Source organism: Rhinopithecus roxellana, chromosome 10 (assembly GCF_007565055.1).
Source record: "Rhinopithecus roxellana isolate Shanxi Qingling chromosome 10, ASM756505v1, whole genome shotgun sequence".
NCBI lineage: Eukaryota > Metazoa > Chordata > Mammalia > Primates > Cercopithecidae > Rhinopithecus > Rhinopithecus roxellana.
This window is the reverse complement of record NC_044558.1, coordinates 64,659,309-64,675,259: the sequence shown is the minus strand read 5'-3', so window position 1 is coordinate 64,675,259 and position 15,951 is coordinate 64,659,309. Positions and strand designations below refer to the sequence as shown.

Here is a 15,951-nt window from a genome sequence, read left to right as displayed (position 1 = left end):
CGCAGAGCCTAAAATATTTGCTCTCTGGCCCTTTCCACAAAATGTTTCCTGCCTTTTGGCCTAGTTTGCTGTGGAAAGAATATTCTGGATATTGGGAATGCCCAAGGAAGGTTGAAGCCCTCGTCTCGTTTAATCACAGACGTGGGGACTTGGCTGAGGTGAACTCTAGCTGCATAGATGTATGTCTGAAAAAAGAAGTCTGGAGTTGCAGTTTTGCACTTCTTTCCTGCTTTTGGATACTCAGTGAACCGAAATGACCAAGATCTCCACAGGTTCATTTTCTGCCAAAATAGGTTTCTATGACTGAAAAACTGTATCTCTATAAAGAACTGAAAATTCTGTACTAATAAAGGTATTTAGTCCTGAATGCTCCTTTAAGTAATGATCCTTGGGCATCATTATCAATAGTCAGCTATGGATAAACTTTGACAAGATCAGGAGTGGCCAGTAGTGTCTTCCAGGCAGAAACACCGAGGGGCACCAAGTGTGTCTGTGACTTGATTCATGCTTTGTATGTTTTCTACCTAGAGGCATCTGGTTCAGTGTAGCCCGGCAGTTACTTACAGCTGGCTTAAGAATCCCTTGTTCAAGATGTTCACGTTTTCTGTTATTTTTTTCTTAAAGGAGGGCAGCCTCAACATGTACTTTAGTTCTTCCATAAACATGTACAGCACTGCTTCAGATCTGTGATTACTGTCACTTTTAAGTAGTTACAACAACTTTGCCATGCCATAGAATGTTTCTTTCTTGATTACTTATAAAAGTTAACCACAGTCACTCCCACGTGCCAGCAGGTGATGTGAACTCTGGATTCTGACCTGAACCCTGTTAACAGGGAGGCCTTGGTTGAAGAATCCTCAGGCCTGCAAATTGAGAATAGGAGTAATTTTTCAAAGCCCGAGAAAGATTTGGATCAGAAATAATCTGTACATATTATAAAGCATTGTTTTTATGTTTTTCTGACCTTGTTGTCAAGAGCTATCTGCTTAGTTTACTTCAGAAGCTACCTCTTTCTTAGTTGTAGCTTTTTCTCAAGTCATTGACAATGTTTTGGTCTGGCTGACAGGTGCCAGCTGAAGCCCTTCAGTGTGAATGCCACAGAAAGCGGCTCCACAGCTTGTTACCTTAAAAACCCCCAGAAATCTCCTTGTACAGCCCTGGGACAGAATGTGCAATGTCCTGTTGATTTCTTTTGTGAAATGCCAAGTCTCTAAATTATAACTAGAAAGTCTTGGAAAGAAAACTCTCAAGTTCATCAAATGTGAAAGCATCTTACAGCAAATGTTTTGTTCCTACAAATCACTGGGAGGGATTTTGGTTCTGTCAAGAGTCCTCTTTTTGGTTTGTGTCAGTTCACCGAGAAAGCGCCTCAGCCTGTGAATCTGGGAGCAGTTTCTATCAGCCTCTGTGGCCTTCCCTTGGGTGGCGTGAGGCCCATCACAGAGCAGTGCTTGAGAAGGGCTTCATGGTGTCTGGAATAGGATTCCTCATTTATCACCGAAAAGGTGGGTGGGCAACAAGTAAATAAAAGGAACATAGAAGCTTTCAACAAAATAATCCCCTTTGACTGTGAAATTCCTTTTGGCCAGTCCTTCTATACAGCCCAAATCCTTGAAGTTTCTAACAACTGAAAAAAACAAAAACAAAAACCCAAATACTTAAAGCATAACCCCCACAGCTCCCTTAGCATAAAATGAGAGAAGTATTCCTCTTAGTGCGGTTCAGCAGATTGAGACCATCCAAGGGTGGTAAGTTAGGGTCCAAATAAAACTCAGATTAGCCTCAAGATCCCGTTAAAAGAGCATGTGAAGACGCACCACTTTACGTCTTCTCAGAAGACCAGCAAAGGTTAAAATCACCAGTGTGTGCTTGTCCGTGTTTCTGTGATGAGGTCTCTCGGGAAGTTGGGGCAGTGCTCTTAATCACACCTATCGGAAACCCCTGGGGGCTTTCAGGACTATGAATGCCTAGACCCCATCCTGCAACCAGTTGTATCAGAATTTCTGGGGTGGCACCCAAGACATTGGTGGGTTTTTTCCTTTGAGGTAAAATTCACATATACACTGACGTGCACAAGTCTTAGGTGTACCATTCAAAGAATAGACAGGGGCGCACACTGGTGCAACCCAAGTCCCATCAAGCTACGGGGAAGCTCACTCTTGTCCTGGGCCAGTAGATCCCCACTCCCACGGCCCCTCCCCAGACAACCATTGTTCTGCTTATTTTCCATGAGGGGTAAGTTTGGCCTCTTCTAGAACTTTATAGAAGTAGATATTGGTGTTTCTTAAAGGCTTCCCAGGTGGTTCTACTGTAATAGACACTTAAGTAGGATATCTGAATCTGAATGGTGCTTTGTTAAAATGAGGTATAAGACACTCCTGGGGTAGTTATAAAGGCAGTATCTTCAAAGAATTCTGGAAGTTTCATCAGAGTTGAGAAGATGGGGTGGGCCCTATCCAGGTGACCTTGTTTCCTTTCATGCTTTACTCAGTCATTTTCCAGGCCCAGATTACCACTTTTAATTGCACTCAGAAGGAGAGAGATACTCTAGCAAACTAGTTCTAAGCAAATTTAAACAGACAAAATCAGACTTTCATCCTCTATTATACCACTTAGTTTTGTGAAATGAAGGCACTCAGCATGCACTGCATGCATTCTGTCTTTCCAAAAATAAGGAAATGTTGCTTGCACATGGTTACACCAAATTAGCAATTGATTTAGAAATGTTTAAACAGATAGAACCAAGTTTGTGAGAGCGTGTAATATCCACAATTTATGTTAATTCTCTATTTAAGAAGAGTGGGAACTGAATATAGACCTTTATTTAAACTGGGTAATTACATGAGCAAGTGTTACCTAACTTCTGTGCTACCGTTTCAAAGGAAGAACAATCTAGTTAAGATGTTTTAGCTATAGTGGTATTAATTCTGATATAAAATTCTGATTCTAGCAGTGCATAATCTTTGCCCATATAGAAATAATGGATTGCTTTATTTTCTAAAGAGTTAGAAACGAGAGGTGAACGTGCAGAAAGGAAAAAACAACAAGAAACTCCTGCACATAGTGCAGTGCACAGTACCTTGAGACAGAAGCAAGAGGTCTTAGCTGGATGGAGCAAGGCTGGTCAGCAGGGCTCAGGCCTCCTCTCCCAGCTGTCACTACTCAAGGGACCACAGAGCCTAGAGCTAAGATCCAGAGGGGAAGGGATTCCTGCCCTGTTGAATTGATGGAAGGCTGTGCATGATAGTTAGTGGAATATTAAAATTATATTTCAGCGCTACATAACAGTGTTGGTTGTATCTTTCCTTTGAATAATGTTTCCTATTAAAGGAACCAGAACCCCACTGATAGTATTACAAGACTTCTAACCTGGTGTAGATTGCTATTATGTCTGAATTTAGATAAATTCATACTTTAATGATATTGATATTTGAAATCAGTTTTAATAGTGCACCCAAAGTTTGAGTTGGCGTGAGAGAAGGCCATGTAGCTAGAAGCATGAGTTTTTATTCTCCTTTCTTTTAAGAAGAATGTAGATTTTATAAGCACCAAGAACAACGTAGCAATCTCTGACCGTCTTAGCTTTTCTCTTCCCTGTATCTGACAGTTCATCACACTGCTTATTTAGTACAGAAAGCAGTGCACTGAAGGATGTCCATTCTAGTAAGTAGCTGACTGTGCTTCAGATCCAGGGCGCACCTTCTGCATTCCTGTGTGAGATGCAGAATGCAAAACGGAGGATCATTTTTTATTGTAGTCTAGGGTACAAGTGTACGAGAGGTGCCCGCTAGTATTTCACAAATGTGTGTGTGTGTGTGAAAAGCACTGGCGATCTTGTTAAAAATGAGAGTGGTTTTCAGTGTTCTCACTACAAAAACCAATTAGCTCTATTTCGCCATTGCACATATTTCAAAACATCACACTGTACCCACAAGTATATATAATTTCATTTTACCAATTAAAATTTCAAAAAAGTTTTTTAAAGAGTTGCTAACCAATGCTGCTGATTAAACAAACTTAATAACTATAGAGTTCAGTGTTTGTGTAAAGTTTTGTCTCTAAACAGTGCATATGGCCAAATACTGTGCTAATAAATTGAGTGAGTTCTTCATATCCTCCTTCATGTGGCTGTGTTCAACTCATTTTAATTTCAGTTAAGTTCTTTTGTTAGTTTTCAAAAAGAGAATTCTCAAGTTACATCAATTCCCCCCCCCACCACCAAAAAAAAAAAAAAAAACAACCAAGATTATAAACCCTGCGTTCAGGAAATTTCACTGCACTTTATATTCCATATCTGTGCCATGGGTACTGTCTTGGCCATGCATTGCAGTCACCTGAGGAATAAACAAATGAACAAGCAAATACAAATCACAGGCCCTGCCTCCAGAAATCACAGCCCAGATGCTCAGCGAGTGATGCCAGCTGCGTTTTATAGAAGTTCAGTCCGTATCTCTGATGTGAGGCCAGGCATGAGAAGAGCGTTTTATAAAAGTTCAGTCCGTATCTCTGATGCCAGGCCAGGCTTGAGAAGAACTGCTCTGTAATCGGCGTAAACAGAGCCGCTGTGGGCACTGGGCACAGGCCACAAAGCGGCCTGAGGAGACAGCACTGACTGTACTGCCAGAGCACCTAGGTGAGAAGTGGAGTCAGGAAGGTGCAGTGCAGACATCAGGTAAATGAAGTCAAGTTTAGTTTCTCACTAATAAAATGTGTTTCCACTTGTTATTTAGATATTTGATGTGTATCTAAACAGTGTATATAAGTATAATCAATTCACTTAAGCCCTAGCTAAAAGTTCTGAGTTATGTGAGAAATATTTGTCCTTTCCTCTACTGTGTTTAGTATACTGGAGTGACTTCCTATGTTTACAGTTCTTTTAGGAAGAATTATACCATTGGGCAGAGAATCGTCATCTAGCGACCTGAAAAGTTAAAGCATCTATTAAACTAGCGGCCACACCCACTCACTTCCTCTGCAGTATGAACTGATTACATTTGCATGCCTGGTGTTTTGCCTTTGCTTCCTTTAGGCTGTTGTAACATCAGGGACTTTGACTAAGGAAGTAGGCACACTTGTCCTCGTTTCCTAGCTGTTTAGAAATAACATGCGTAGAATCCTATTTTTTCTTCATGTGAAAGTAGACTTTTCTGGTGCAATAAATTGAGGAACCTAATTAGCTTGCAGGCTAGACTAAGAATTGGAGTTATTACTGAGTAGATCCATGATGCTAAGAAATGGAGATGTTAGTGTGCAGCTGTGCTGTACACAGTGAGTGACACAGATTTTCAGAATCACCTTTTAAACAAAGAATACTGTTATATTGAAATTCACCATTCATTATTGCTAATTTAAGATGTTCCCTCAAAGGACTTTAGCCACTGATATTGTTTGTAAAATAAGCGATTCTCCCTTATGCCTATTATTTGTTAATCTAAAAATTAAGTTTTAAAATACCAAGAAAAGAAAAAATATATACTCCTCTAAGGATATTATATCAGGTACAACATAAAATTTTAAAATTCTCACCTTGTTCCATTAGATGCTGTTTTTCTTTGCAAATATCCAAGATTTCTCTTTGTCAAATATGTTAGAAAAAGTGCATCTTTTAATAAACTCTTTGCATACTGTTTCATATATGTCTTTTACATGAATATAGACATGAATTGTCAGATTTTGTACCATTTTTTATTCTTTTATTTTCAATAGAGCATTAAGAAGAAGAATACAAACAAACAGGAGATGGGCACATACCTGAGATTCATTGTCTCCCGCATGAAGGAGAGGGTGAGTCCTGCTCAGGGAATCCTTCAAAATATCCCAAAACATATTTTACTGTGGTTCATTCTTTCAAAGTTGAAAGAGCGAGAAGTAACGAATATGTACATAGCAATATGAAGTGTGGAGAGCACCCTGTCGTATTTCTTTTCTGCAGTCAGCAGTTCTATAACAGGCAGTTAGATTTTTTTGTCTGTTTTTGACATGGACATTTTGACATAAGCTACATGAGATTAGAAACGTTTACATTTTTGAATGTCATTCATCAGAATGAACGTTTTCATTGATGACTCTTTAAAATGAAAGGTAGTTTTTCCAAATAACTATTCTATCACAACTTTAAGGAATGTCATATTAAACTATATAGTAGTATATGTACACTTTTTCTGTTAAGTTTTAAAGTACTTCCTCTGAGATTTTGCTTTAAAGGTAGAAAATCCTGGCTGGGCGCCATGGCTCCCGCCTGTAATCCCAGCACTTTGGGAGGCCGAGGCAGGAGGATCGCTTGAGCCCAGGAGCTCAAGATCAGCCTGGGTAAGATGGCGAGACCCTGTCTCTACAAAAATAAAAAGATAGAAAGTATTTTGAGCTTTAGGAATTGATGTCTTACCTGCCTTCCTTTAACCACATTTAAATTGATGTACTAACACCCTCTTAGGCTATAGATCTTAATAAAAAGGGGAAGGACAGTAAACACCCGATGTACAGGAGGCTGGTGCACTCAGCTGTGGACGTTCCCACCATTCAAGAGGTAAAGTCGGTTTCTTTTATTTCCATTTCAAATAAATCTTCCTAACTAACAAGTTAAAGAATAATGTAGCAGTTAAGCAGATTTTGGTTCTTCTTTCCTTGAAAGTATACTTTTTTCCACTTCCTAAAACAAAAGACAAGCATAACTACCAAATGAAGCATTATTAATTTGTAAATTTCATGTGCTTACTGTAATACAAATTAGGTGTCATCTTTAAAAGGCCTGGTTCTAAAGATGAGCAACTTATAGCTTCTTGGTCCTTGTTGATTTAAGGAAATGCCTTACAGCCTGGGCAATGTAGTATTTCAGATGTAAAGAATGTTTTCCAGGTTTAGCAGTGGGACCTGAGAGTTCCTCTCAGATAAAAAAAGTAAAGCATAGAACTGATCTGCAGTCTTGGGAAACAATGAAATGAACAACAACAACAAAATATGGTTAGAAAAGTTAATTATTCTTAAAGGTCTTAATTTTACTGACTGTAGCTGAGGATTGTGTTAGTTTGTTCATGTCCAGTAACAAATTGCAACAAAATCCAGTAGAACACATAGACATATTTGCAGTCAGGGTTACTGAATTACTAATTTTGCACCTCATGTGTCATGTTGGAAATTTAAAATCTTACACTTGGTCATTATAGCCTATAGGGAGACCACAGGAATGATTTTAAATCATCCTACAGGTTTCCTTAGTCCCTGAGAAAGACTATAGCTGTATTATTTCAATATAAGATAAGGGTAAATGAAGGTTTTTCCCTTAAAGTAACTGGTAAATCCTGGAACAAAACCAAGTAGTTTTAATTTTACCTCCTACCCCCAGCCATAGCCCCTTCTCCTAAACTGTAAGACCTCTACAGAATACGTAAGAACCCAGACGTCCCTTCCTCCCCCACTGCCTTTACTCATGCAGGTTCCTTCCTGTTGAAATCCTCTAAGATTTGGCACAGAGAGGGACACCTGAGATATTATTTTAAAATTATTTATAAACCAATTCCTAGCCCCAATTCAGACTTATAAATATATCTTAGTAGTTACAGTAAACTGTCACAGAAGCTAACAGTTCTGGTTTTCAATCTTGATCTTCCTGTGTTGTAAAGAATGACAGGTGTGTGCTTAGGGTCTCATCACCCACACTGGCCCAGGCATTCATGCATTACAAAGCTCAGCAGCAGCTTTCTACATTGTTGTCAAATGAGATGTTCAAGCCATTAGAGTTCACTCTGATAAATTAATGTAGTGTCTGTGTGGCTGCAGGATGTCTGACCTGTTGTGCTTCGTTATACTGCATTATGAAAACCGCAGGTGGAGTTGTTGGCTTCTTTTACACACATTCTCTGTCAATACTGTGGGATGGCAGTAGTCATCCTGTGTCATCCTAGAAAAGTCTGCTTGTCCTCTGAACTTAGTCCAGACAAGTGTTTTCACTGGTGACTCTTTTCGTCGTTCTGTTTTTGCTCCCTGCAGAAAGTGAATGAAGGGAAATACCGAAGTTATGAAGAGTTCAAAGCTGATGCTCAACTGCTTCTCCACAACACCGTGATTTTCTATGGAGGTTGAATATTTTTGTGTTTTTTTGTATGCATTTTTAAACACACCATGTACATTCCATGTTGAACACTATCTTTCATAAAACATTACATTCAAAGAATTAATACCTTAATGATCTACAGTAAGTGATAATGTTAGAGTATAAGGTTAGGAATATCTGGTGATACAGATTATAGAATGGACTGGCCAAACACAAAATCATAGTATACTAAATGATGAAAACACAATTGTTCTTTGCAGTTTTATATGTATTTGTTTTAGCTGAGAGGTTTTTTATAAGCACTATGATTAATTCTGATCATTTCCCCAGAAGTACCACATCATCCAAAGGTAAGGTCACTCTCTATACCTAGAGAATTAGTGGTTGTGTTGGATGGAAAGCAAAAGCTGCCTGTGTAATTTTATTTTGCTATTGTTATTTTAAATGGACATTTTGGTTTGAAATGGTAGATGTCTCCTTTTGCAGACTGAAGGAAAAGGATACTAACTTTGAATCTTGTATTTGCAGACTCTTGCTTATAGGTAATATGTTTTTAATTACAGCAGACAGTGAACAAGCTGACATTGCGAGGATGCTGTATAAAGACACGTGTCATGAGGTACTGTTCACTGCCCAATAATTGTACTCTTTCTGTAATTGAAATTAATTTATTTCAGGATTCCACTCTTATCTGCATTTTAATTGTGCCATTTCCTTTAAATGTTTTTTATTGCCGGGCGTGGTGGCTCAAGCCCTGTAATCCCAGCACTTTGGGAGGCCAAGTTGGGCAGATCACGAGGTCAAGAGATCGAGACCATCCTGGCCAACATGGTGAAACTCCGTCTCTACTAATAATACAAAAATCAGCTGGGTGTGGTGGCACATGCTTGTAGTCCCAGCTACTCGGGAGGCTGAGGCAGGAGAATTGCTTGAACCTGGGAGGTGGAGGTTGCAGTGAGCCAAGATAGTGCCACTGCACTCCAGCCTGGTGACAAAATGAGATTCTGTCTCCAAAAAAGAAAAAAGTCTTTTATTTTCATGTTTGATGTAGATGGGAAATAATGCAAATAGAAAAATAATTCTCGCAAAACTGGGAGTCAGATTTAGTAACTAATTAACTTCTACAAGGGAACTCTCAGCCACCTTCAGGACTGTTGCATTAGCTACGTGCTGCATGCAAATGTGTCTTGCTGGGCAGATGTGCAGTAAACATTACCCTCTTGTAATGAAGGATCCAAATTTGCATCCCTTCTAAACTACATAGGCAAAAAGCAAACCCAACCAAACAACGAAGTACATATTCATACAAAAAATGAAGGCTGGGTGCGGTGGCTCACGCCTATAATCCTAGCACTTTGGGAGGCTGAGGCGGGCGGATCACCAGGTCAGGAGATCAAGACCATCCTGGCTAACACAGTGAAACCCCGTCTCTACTAAAAAAATACAAAAAATTAGCTGGGCGTGGTGGCGGCGCCTGTAGTCCCAGCTACTCAGGAGGCTGAGGCAGGAGAATGGCGTGATCCCAGGAGGCGGAGCTTGCAGTGAGCCGACTTTGCACCACTGCACTCCAGCCTGGGGGACAGAGTGAGACTCTGTCTCAAAAAAAAAAAAAAAAATGAAGTACATTTAAGGAAGTATATTTTTTGGTGGTCTTAAAACACTCACCTGTAGCCTAGCCATATTATCTTTGCAAAAGTTCCTCAGTTTATACAAAAAGTTTTGTTTCTTGAATTCATTTCAAATTTTACTTTTGTTTTTATTTGTTTAATAAGCATTTACTGGGTGCCTCCTATGTGCCAGGCAGTATGTGAGGAGGAGTAAAAGGTGATCACAGCAATAAGCATTTACTGGGTGCCTCCTGTATGCCAGGCAGTATGTGAGGAGGAGTAAAAGGTGATCACAGCAATAAGCATTTGCTGGGTGCCTCCTGTATGCCAGGCAGTATGTGAGGAGGAGTAAAAGGTGATCACAGTGCAGGCCTCCTGCTCATAGAGCCACATTCTGAAGAGGGAGACTGGGAAAAAGGAAAAAGAAACAGATAAAATATGTCTGTTTACAAGTTGTAAAAGAATGTTGTGAAAGAAAACAAGGAACTAAAATAGAGAATGAGGCACAGGTAAGGACTGCTGTGATTGGTAGCAGATGTTGTTACCTTCCTGAGGAATATTCAGTCTGAAGTGCTAACCAGTGAGGTCTGGGCAAGGCCCGGTCAGACCAGCCTCGGCTTCTGTTCCAACTGGGGCCTGAGACCAGCGACATGGTTCTAAGAGGACAGTGACAGGGTCTTCAGTGCCATTTATTGAAAACTTTAAAATTTAAGCTTAAAAGATTAAGGAACAAAATTCAACACTATTTATGTATGTCAATGTTAATTGACATGGATACATTTTACATAGTTTAATGTGTATGTATGTTTTCTGTAGGCTAAAGTAGTTTCTTTTCTTTTTCAGCTGGATGAACTGCAGCTTTGCAAGAATTGCTTTTACTTGTCAAATGCTCGTCCTGACAACTGGTTCTGTTATCCTTGTGTATGTGAAATTTTGTGATTTTTGTTTTTTACCTCTTAAGTGTGTAACATACAGCTCTAAGGAAGTTTACTTCCGGTTTGGTTAAAGATTATAATTTTCTTCCTAAATTTCTAAAATATCATAGTATATATGGGTTTAATGAGTATAAACAACTGAAACGAAAAAAAAAAAAACAGGGCTTGTTACCCATTTCTGATTTTAAAATGAGATACTGAATAAAAATAAATCTTGGGTCCTTTTTCTTTTTGAGACAGGGTCTCACTCTGTTACTCAGGCTTGAGTACAGTAGTGTGATCTCGGCTCACCATAGCCTCGATCTCCCCCAGGCTCAAGTGATTCTCCCACCTCAACCTCCAGAGTAGCTGGGACCACAGGCACGTGCCACCACATCTGGCTAATTTTTGTATTTTTTTGTAGAGATAGGGTTTCACCATGTTGCCCAGGCTGGTCTCAAATTCCTGAGTTCAAGCAGTCCTCCCGCCTCAGCCTCCCAAAGTGCTGGGATTACAGGTGTGAGCCACCACGCCCAGCGTCTGGATCCTTTAATAAAGTGAATTTTTGTTTCTCTTTTCATTCTTTCACAAGAGACCTAAGGCTTTGCATTTGTCTGTAGCTGTAAAATTTCCCCCAAAATGATACGGCTACAAGCCGGGCACTGACAAAGGGAATTCTGAGCATTCTTGGCCAGCAGCCTTGGCTGCCTGAGAGAAGCCAGCCCTGTGAGACAGTGCTGTGCCAGCCTAAAATGTCCCCATTTCTAACAAATTCCCGGGGGTGCTGATGCTGCTGGCCCCCCTGGCTGCACCTGGCAAAGCGGGTGCTCTTGTCTGCCACCGTCATGCATGTGGATGGCCTTGGCTTCAGGGGCAGCCATGCTCCAGTCCCAGCCTCTTACGAGGAACTCTGATGCAAATAGAAAATCAGTCAATCCCAGAAAAAAAAAATCTCATGTTTAAGAGTTATGAAATAAATGTTTTAGAAATAATAGATTTTACCTGGCTAGTTTAATATTAATGGTACACTTGCATTTAATACTTTAAAAGTAATATAACAAGGTAAAACATTTCATTTCCAGATACCTAATCATGAGCTGGTTTGGGCTAAAATGAAAGGTTTTGGGTTTTGGCCAGCCAAAGTCATGCAGAAAGAGGACAATCAAGTCGATGTTCGCTTCTTTGGCCACCACCACCAGAGGTAATTCGCGACCCCATGTTCAGTGTCACCGCCGTGCTTATGAAGTCTTAAGAAAGTCTGGTGATTTCTCTATCAGAGATGCATGAAGTTTATTTTAAATTGGAAAAAAAAAGCACATTATGCAGCCAAGAATATGTTCCAAGATAAATTGTTTCCAGATATTTTTCAGATACTGTTTACTAAACAGGACATTTTTAATAACTGGCACTGTTGAACTTCAGAAGCACATTAGTGCTAAGACTGAATTTATAGTACAGTGGGCAGGAGGGCCTCAGGCTGTGTCCCTTCCATAAGAGGGGAATGACATCACAGTTGCTCTGGCCATCTTCAAGGCTCAGTTAAAGACATGGACTAAAATCATCGATCTTGTGATCTCAGAATGTGTGTAAATACCTGAAGTGTGCATAAAAATAAGCCACAGTAGGAATAAAGAATTAACATGCAATTTATTTGGTTCATTTAACACAGATATTGAGGTAAGGTGAAAAAGTGACAGTAGTCAGCTACGTGATCTAAAAGTGATACTTTCCAACGATTTAAATGAACAGCCCTTGAGGCGTCTCCTGTCGTGCCAGGAGGCTACTAGTGCGTAGAGAAGCTGCACAATGAGGGGCCTTACTCCTCCCTGTGGTAAAGTTTTACTTGGTCTTTATTTAATTTAAACAGAAGTGTAGTTATAAGAAACCTATAAATACCATAAATTTCCCAAAAAGTAGTTCTGTTCTTTCATAAGTAGATACTTGCCTGACACTCTCATGTCAAGAAACATTAAATGATGATCCAATAAAATAACTCAATACAAAATGAATGTTTTATTTACATTATTATTAAGTGGTAATTTTTAACATATGCTTAATACCTCATACTCAGATGGTTTTAGTTTCTTACCAGAACAGGCAAGGAGGTCATGTATTTTTGGTAGGTTAGGGTAAGTCTTTATGTGAGATTGTGTCCTTGCTTCACCGTCTTCTACCCTAATCTTGACACATTAGTCAGTTTCTCTGAGCCTTAGCAAAATAAGGGCCTCTTACAAGAGTTGTTGTAAGGTTGAAAGAAATGTTTAGAGACTGAGCACAGTACCTAACACATAGTGAATACTCAATAAAGGTCAGCTTTTATAATACAACAGATATTCAGGGAATAACGGGGGACAGTTTGCTTCCATGTTTTTCACGTTAAGTAAAACACAGTTAACTTAGAAAAACAAGAATTCAGTTATTTTATAGCGATACTAATAGGAAAGAATAGCCTGATAATTAGAACTTTTAATCTATATATTTTTCTTTTTCATCAGCTTGCAAGTAGCTTTATAGTGTCTTCAACCATGAGTGATATTAATAATGAGTTAACTGGTTAGATGTCATTTAGTACACTATGCAGAAAATAGTTTTAAAGAATATTTGGGCTAATCTGCAGCAGTCCTAGTCTGTCACCTGAAGAGAGAATTAAAACATCAGATTACATTTTTAGAGGTATTTTTTTTCCCTCAAGCTTCTTAGGTCCTAGAAGATTTTACCTAAATAATTCTAGACCGATGGGACTCTTAGACTCTTAAGGACTTTATTTTAGTAAATAAGAGAGGTTGACAAACTATGTAAAATCATTTTCCTTTTTCCTGGATACAATGTGAACAATTCGAAGTGAAGGATTGGTTAGGATATACTTTATAGAATGTTTAAAAAATTTGATTAAATTATAATCATGAATTTTTAATTAAGCAACATATGCTCAAAAGTTCTAGTTGATGAGGAGCCTCTGCTTGCAAGTTTTGGCTGATAATTATTCTTTGCTAGTCCATGATATCATTACATGTAAGTGGGAGGAAAAAAAATGGTTTTGTACTGTTCGTTTCCTCCCATACGCGCCAACAGAATACGCTGCTCCTTCGTAGACAACGAGCACATTGTAAATTTCCAGGAAAAGGGTCGAGTATGATTGTGTGTACATGTGAGAGCTGCTTCAGTGAGGTTTCTGCAGGATTTGCAAGATTTTGCCTGCCAAAGAAAGTAGCCGGTAAGACCTGTCTTAAGGAGGCTGAATCTTTTTGCTGCAAGTCGCTGGTGGATGGCCCAGGCCAGGAAACGAGGTACAGACAAAAAAGAGCTAGAGCACTTTGGGCTCATTGACATCAGATCACAGAACCATTTTATTCTGCACGTATAGTCCGAGCATTGACAGACATAGAGCCAGATTAGACTCTTCCGCTTTTTATTAGGCTTCCCTTAAATTGCAGGGTGTTTGTTTGCTTTTTAATTTTTTTGTAGCTCAGAGAGCATGCCCTGGGATAGTTTTTTAAATGGAAACCTGATTATCCGCAGTACTGGAGCTGATTAAAAGAGAATAGAAGCACATCGTGAACTGTGTGAGGCTTTTTAAAGAACAGATGTGAATCCATTTTATTTAAGTTAAATAAGGAAAATACGCCTGTAGATACAAGTTCCTTCCAGGTAGTCAGCACTGCTTGTAACAGAATTCTCTCTCAAAAGCAAACTACTTTGAAAAAGTCAACAAACCACTTGTATTGAATTCCTACTACATAATAGGAAATCAATAAACATCTGTTGACTGGAAGAGTAAATATATTCAAAATCTAATGGCAAGAAACTCTTCCACAAGCATAATTTCATTTGTACTCTGCATTGGAGTTTAGTTTTTCAAAGTTCAGTTTACTTTGATATGGTTTTTAACAAAGTACTTATGCCAGATGAGACATAATTGATATAATATTCACCAATGTATTTATAAATAATGTTATAGAAGTTCAAATCTAACAGTTATAGCTGTTGTTAGCATCTAATGATACAGATTACTATGTATTTAAAATGTGCTTCTAGATTGTAAAGTTTGGCTTGTACAAGGAAGTAGAAATCGTTATTTATGGCTGAGCCACATGTGTGATTCTCTAAGAGATTCCTTCAAAACAGTCACAGGCCCAGCATTTCTGGAGCTTTATAATTACAGGCCAGGGATGAAAACTGAGATACATATGCTTGTAGCAGGAAAAAAAATCTTTAACAGAAAACTGAAAAGCATAACTGTGTGTGTTTCTAGTAGCATATCGCAACGTGTACTCTGCCATAGAAAATGTCTGTTCCTCATGCATCCGTATAGTTTCCTACCTCATTGATGATGTTCCCTCTGCCTGGAATCCCTCCACTCACATTGTCTGCTGTCTAAATCTTTCTTCTCTTCCAAGACCAGGGCCGAATAAAATGTTCTGACCACTCACAACCAAATGTAAACTCTTCCTCTCCATAGCACCCTCGAGTACCTTGACTACCTGCTGCATTGCATTATAATTATTCCTTAGTTCTTTCTGACAAAATTGTAAGTCCATCACAGGCAGAGGCAGTGTAGGAAGTGCCATCCTAATAATCAGAAGACCCGAGAGATTCCAGCCACCAATAGTTTACCTTAACCCCTGTGGGCAGCGTCTGTTGCTGCCGTCAAACGAGGCAATGAAACTCAGGACCACGTAGACCCCATTCACTTTTCCATTCTTTGTAGTGCCTTCCCCTGGTACACAGCAAACATCTGTTGAATACAACATTTGGGATGGGTACGAATTTAAATCCAGAAAGAGACCAATGCCCAGGAAAAATGTTCTTGAATTTTTAGCATTCTTTCCAACAGAACCAAATACAGTTTTCATTTGCTAGTTTTAGATATGTATTGCACTTATGTTCACAGCTCACTACATTGTGGCTAAATAATAAATGGCTCTGCTTGTTAATCTGGTTTCTCTAATGAGTAGAGGCATGATGCAAATATGACTTACTGGATAATATTTTTAGATGTTCCCATTTTATATGAATACATGTATGTGTCTTGTGAAAATTTCTGGGCATTTTCAAGTGATTCTTCAGTGCTAACTGCAAATAGCTAGATAGGTTATATTAGTTTACAGTATTCAGAACAACAAATAACTTTAAAAGGACTTATGAAGAATACAGATGTGAACTGTGACATAACTTTAAAAGGACTTAGGAAGAATACAGATGTGAACTGTGACAAGCTAAGCTGATTAAATTGTGAACAATTGGGAGGCATTTGTGAATCGAATTCTGAGAACTTTTGTTGACTGTGAAAAACAAAACAAATCTCATTTATTTTCCACTTGGTAACTGTTTATTCAAGCCATGACAAAGCCTAAGTGATTGCAGTTTTTGCAATTGGTTA

At 39.0% G+C, this 15,951-nt stretch overlaps 1 protein-coding gene across 22 annotated transcripts in view; it reads left to right on the top strand.

The window, feature by feature from the left end:
- ZMYND11 (zinc finger MYND-type containing 11) overlaps nt 1–15,951 on the top strand; it is a 117,304-nt gene that overhangs the window by 93,354 nt on the left and 7,999 nt on the right. For 15 of the 22 annotated variants that reach the window (XM_030938733.1, XM_030938734.1, XM_030938747.1 and 12 more), the window contains 6 exons: nt 5,707–5,784; nt 6,434–6,526; nt 7,987–8,074; nt 8,614–8,669; nt 10,501–10,578; nt 11,654–11,772. In XM_030938733.1, the coding sequence (XP_030794593.1) occupies nt 5,707–5,784; nt 6,434–6,526; nt 7,987–8,074; nt 8,614–8,669; nt 10,501–10,578; nt 11,654–11,772 (512 nt within the window). The remainder of the gene's footprint in view (nt 1–5,706; nt 5,785–6,433; nt 6,527–7,986; nt 8,075–8,613; nt 8,670–10,500; nt 10,579–11,653; nt 11,773–15,951) is intronic. The other 7 variants (XM_030938751.1, XM_030938740.1, XM_030938750.1 and 4 more) reach the window with 3 other exon arrangements.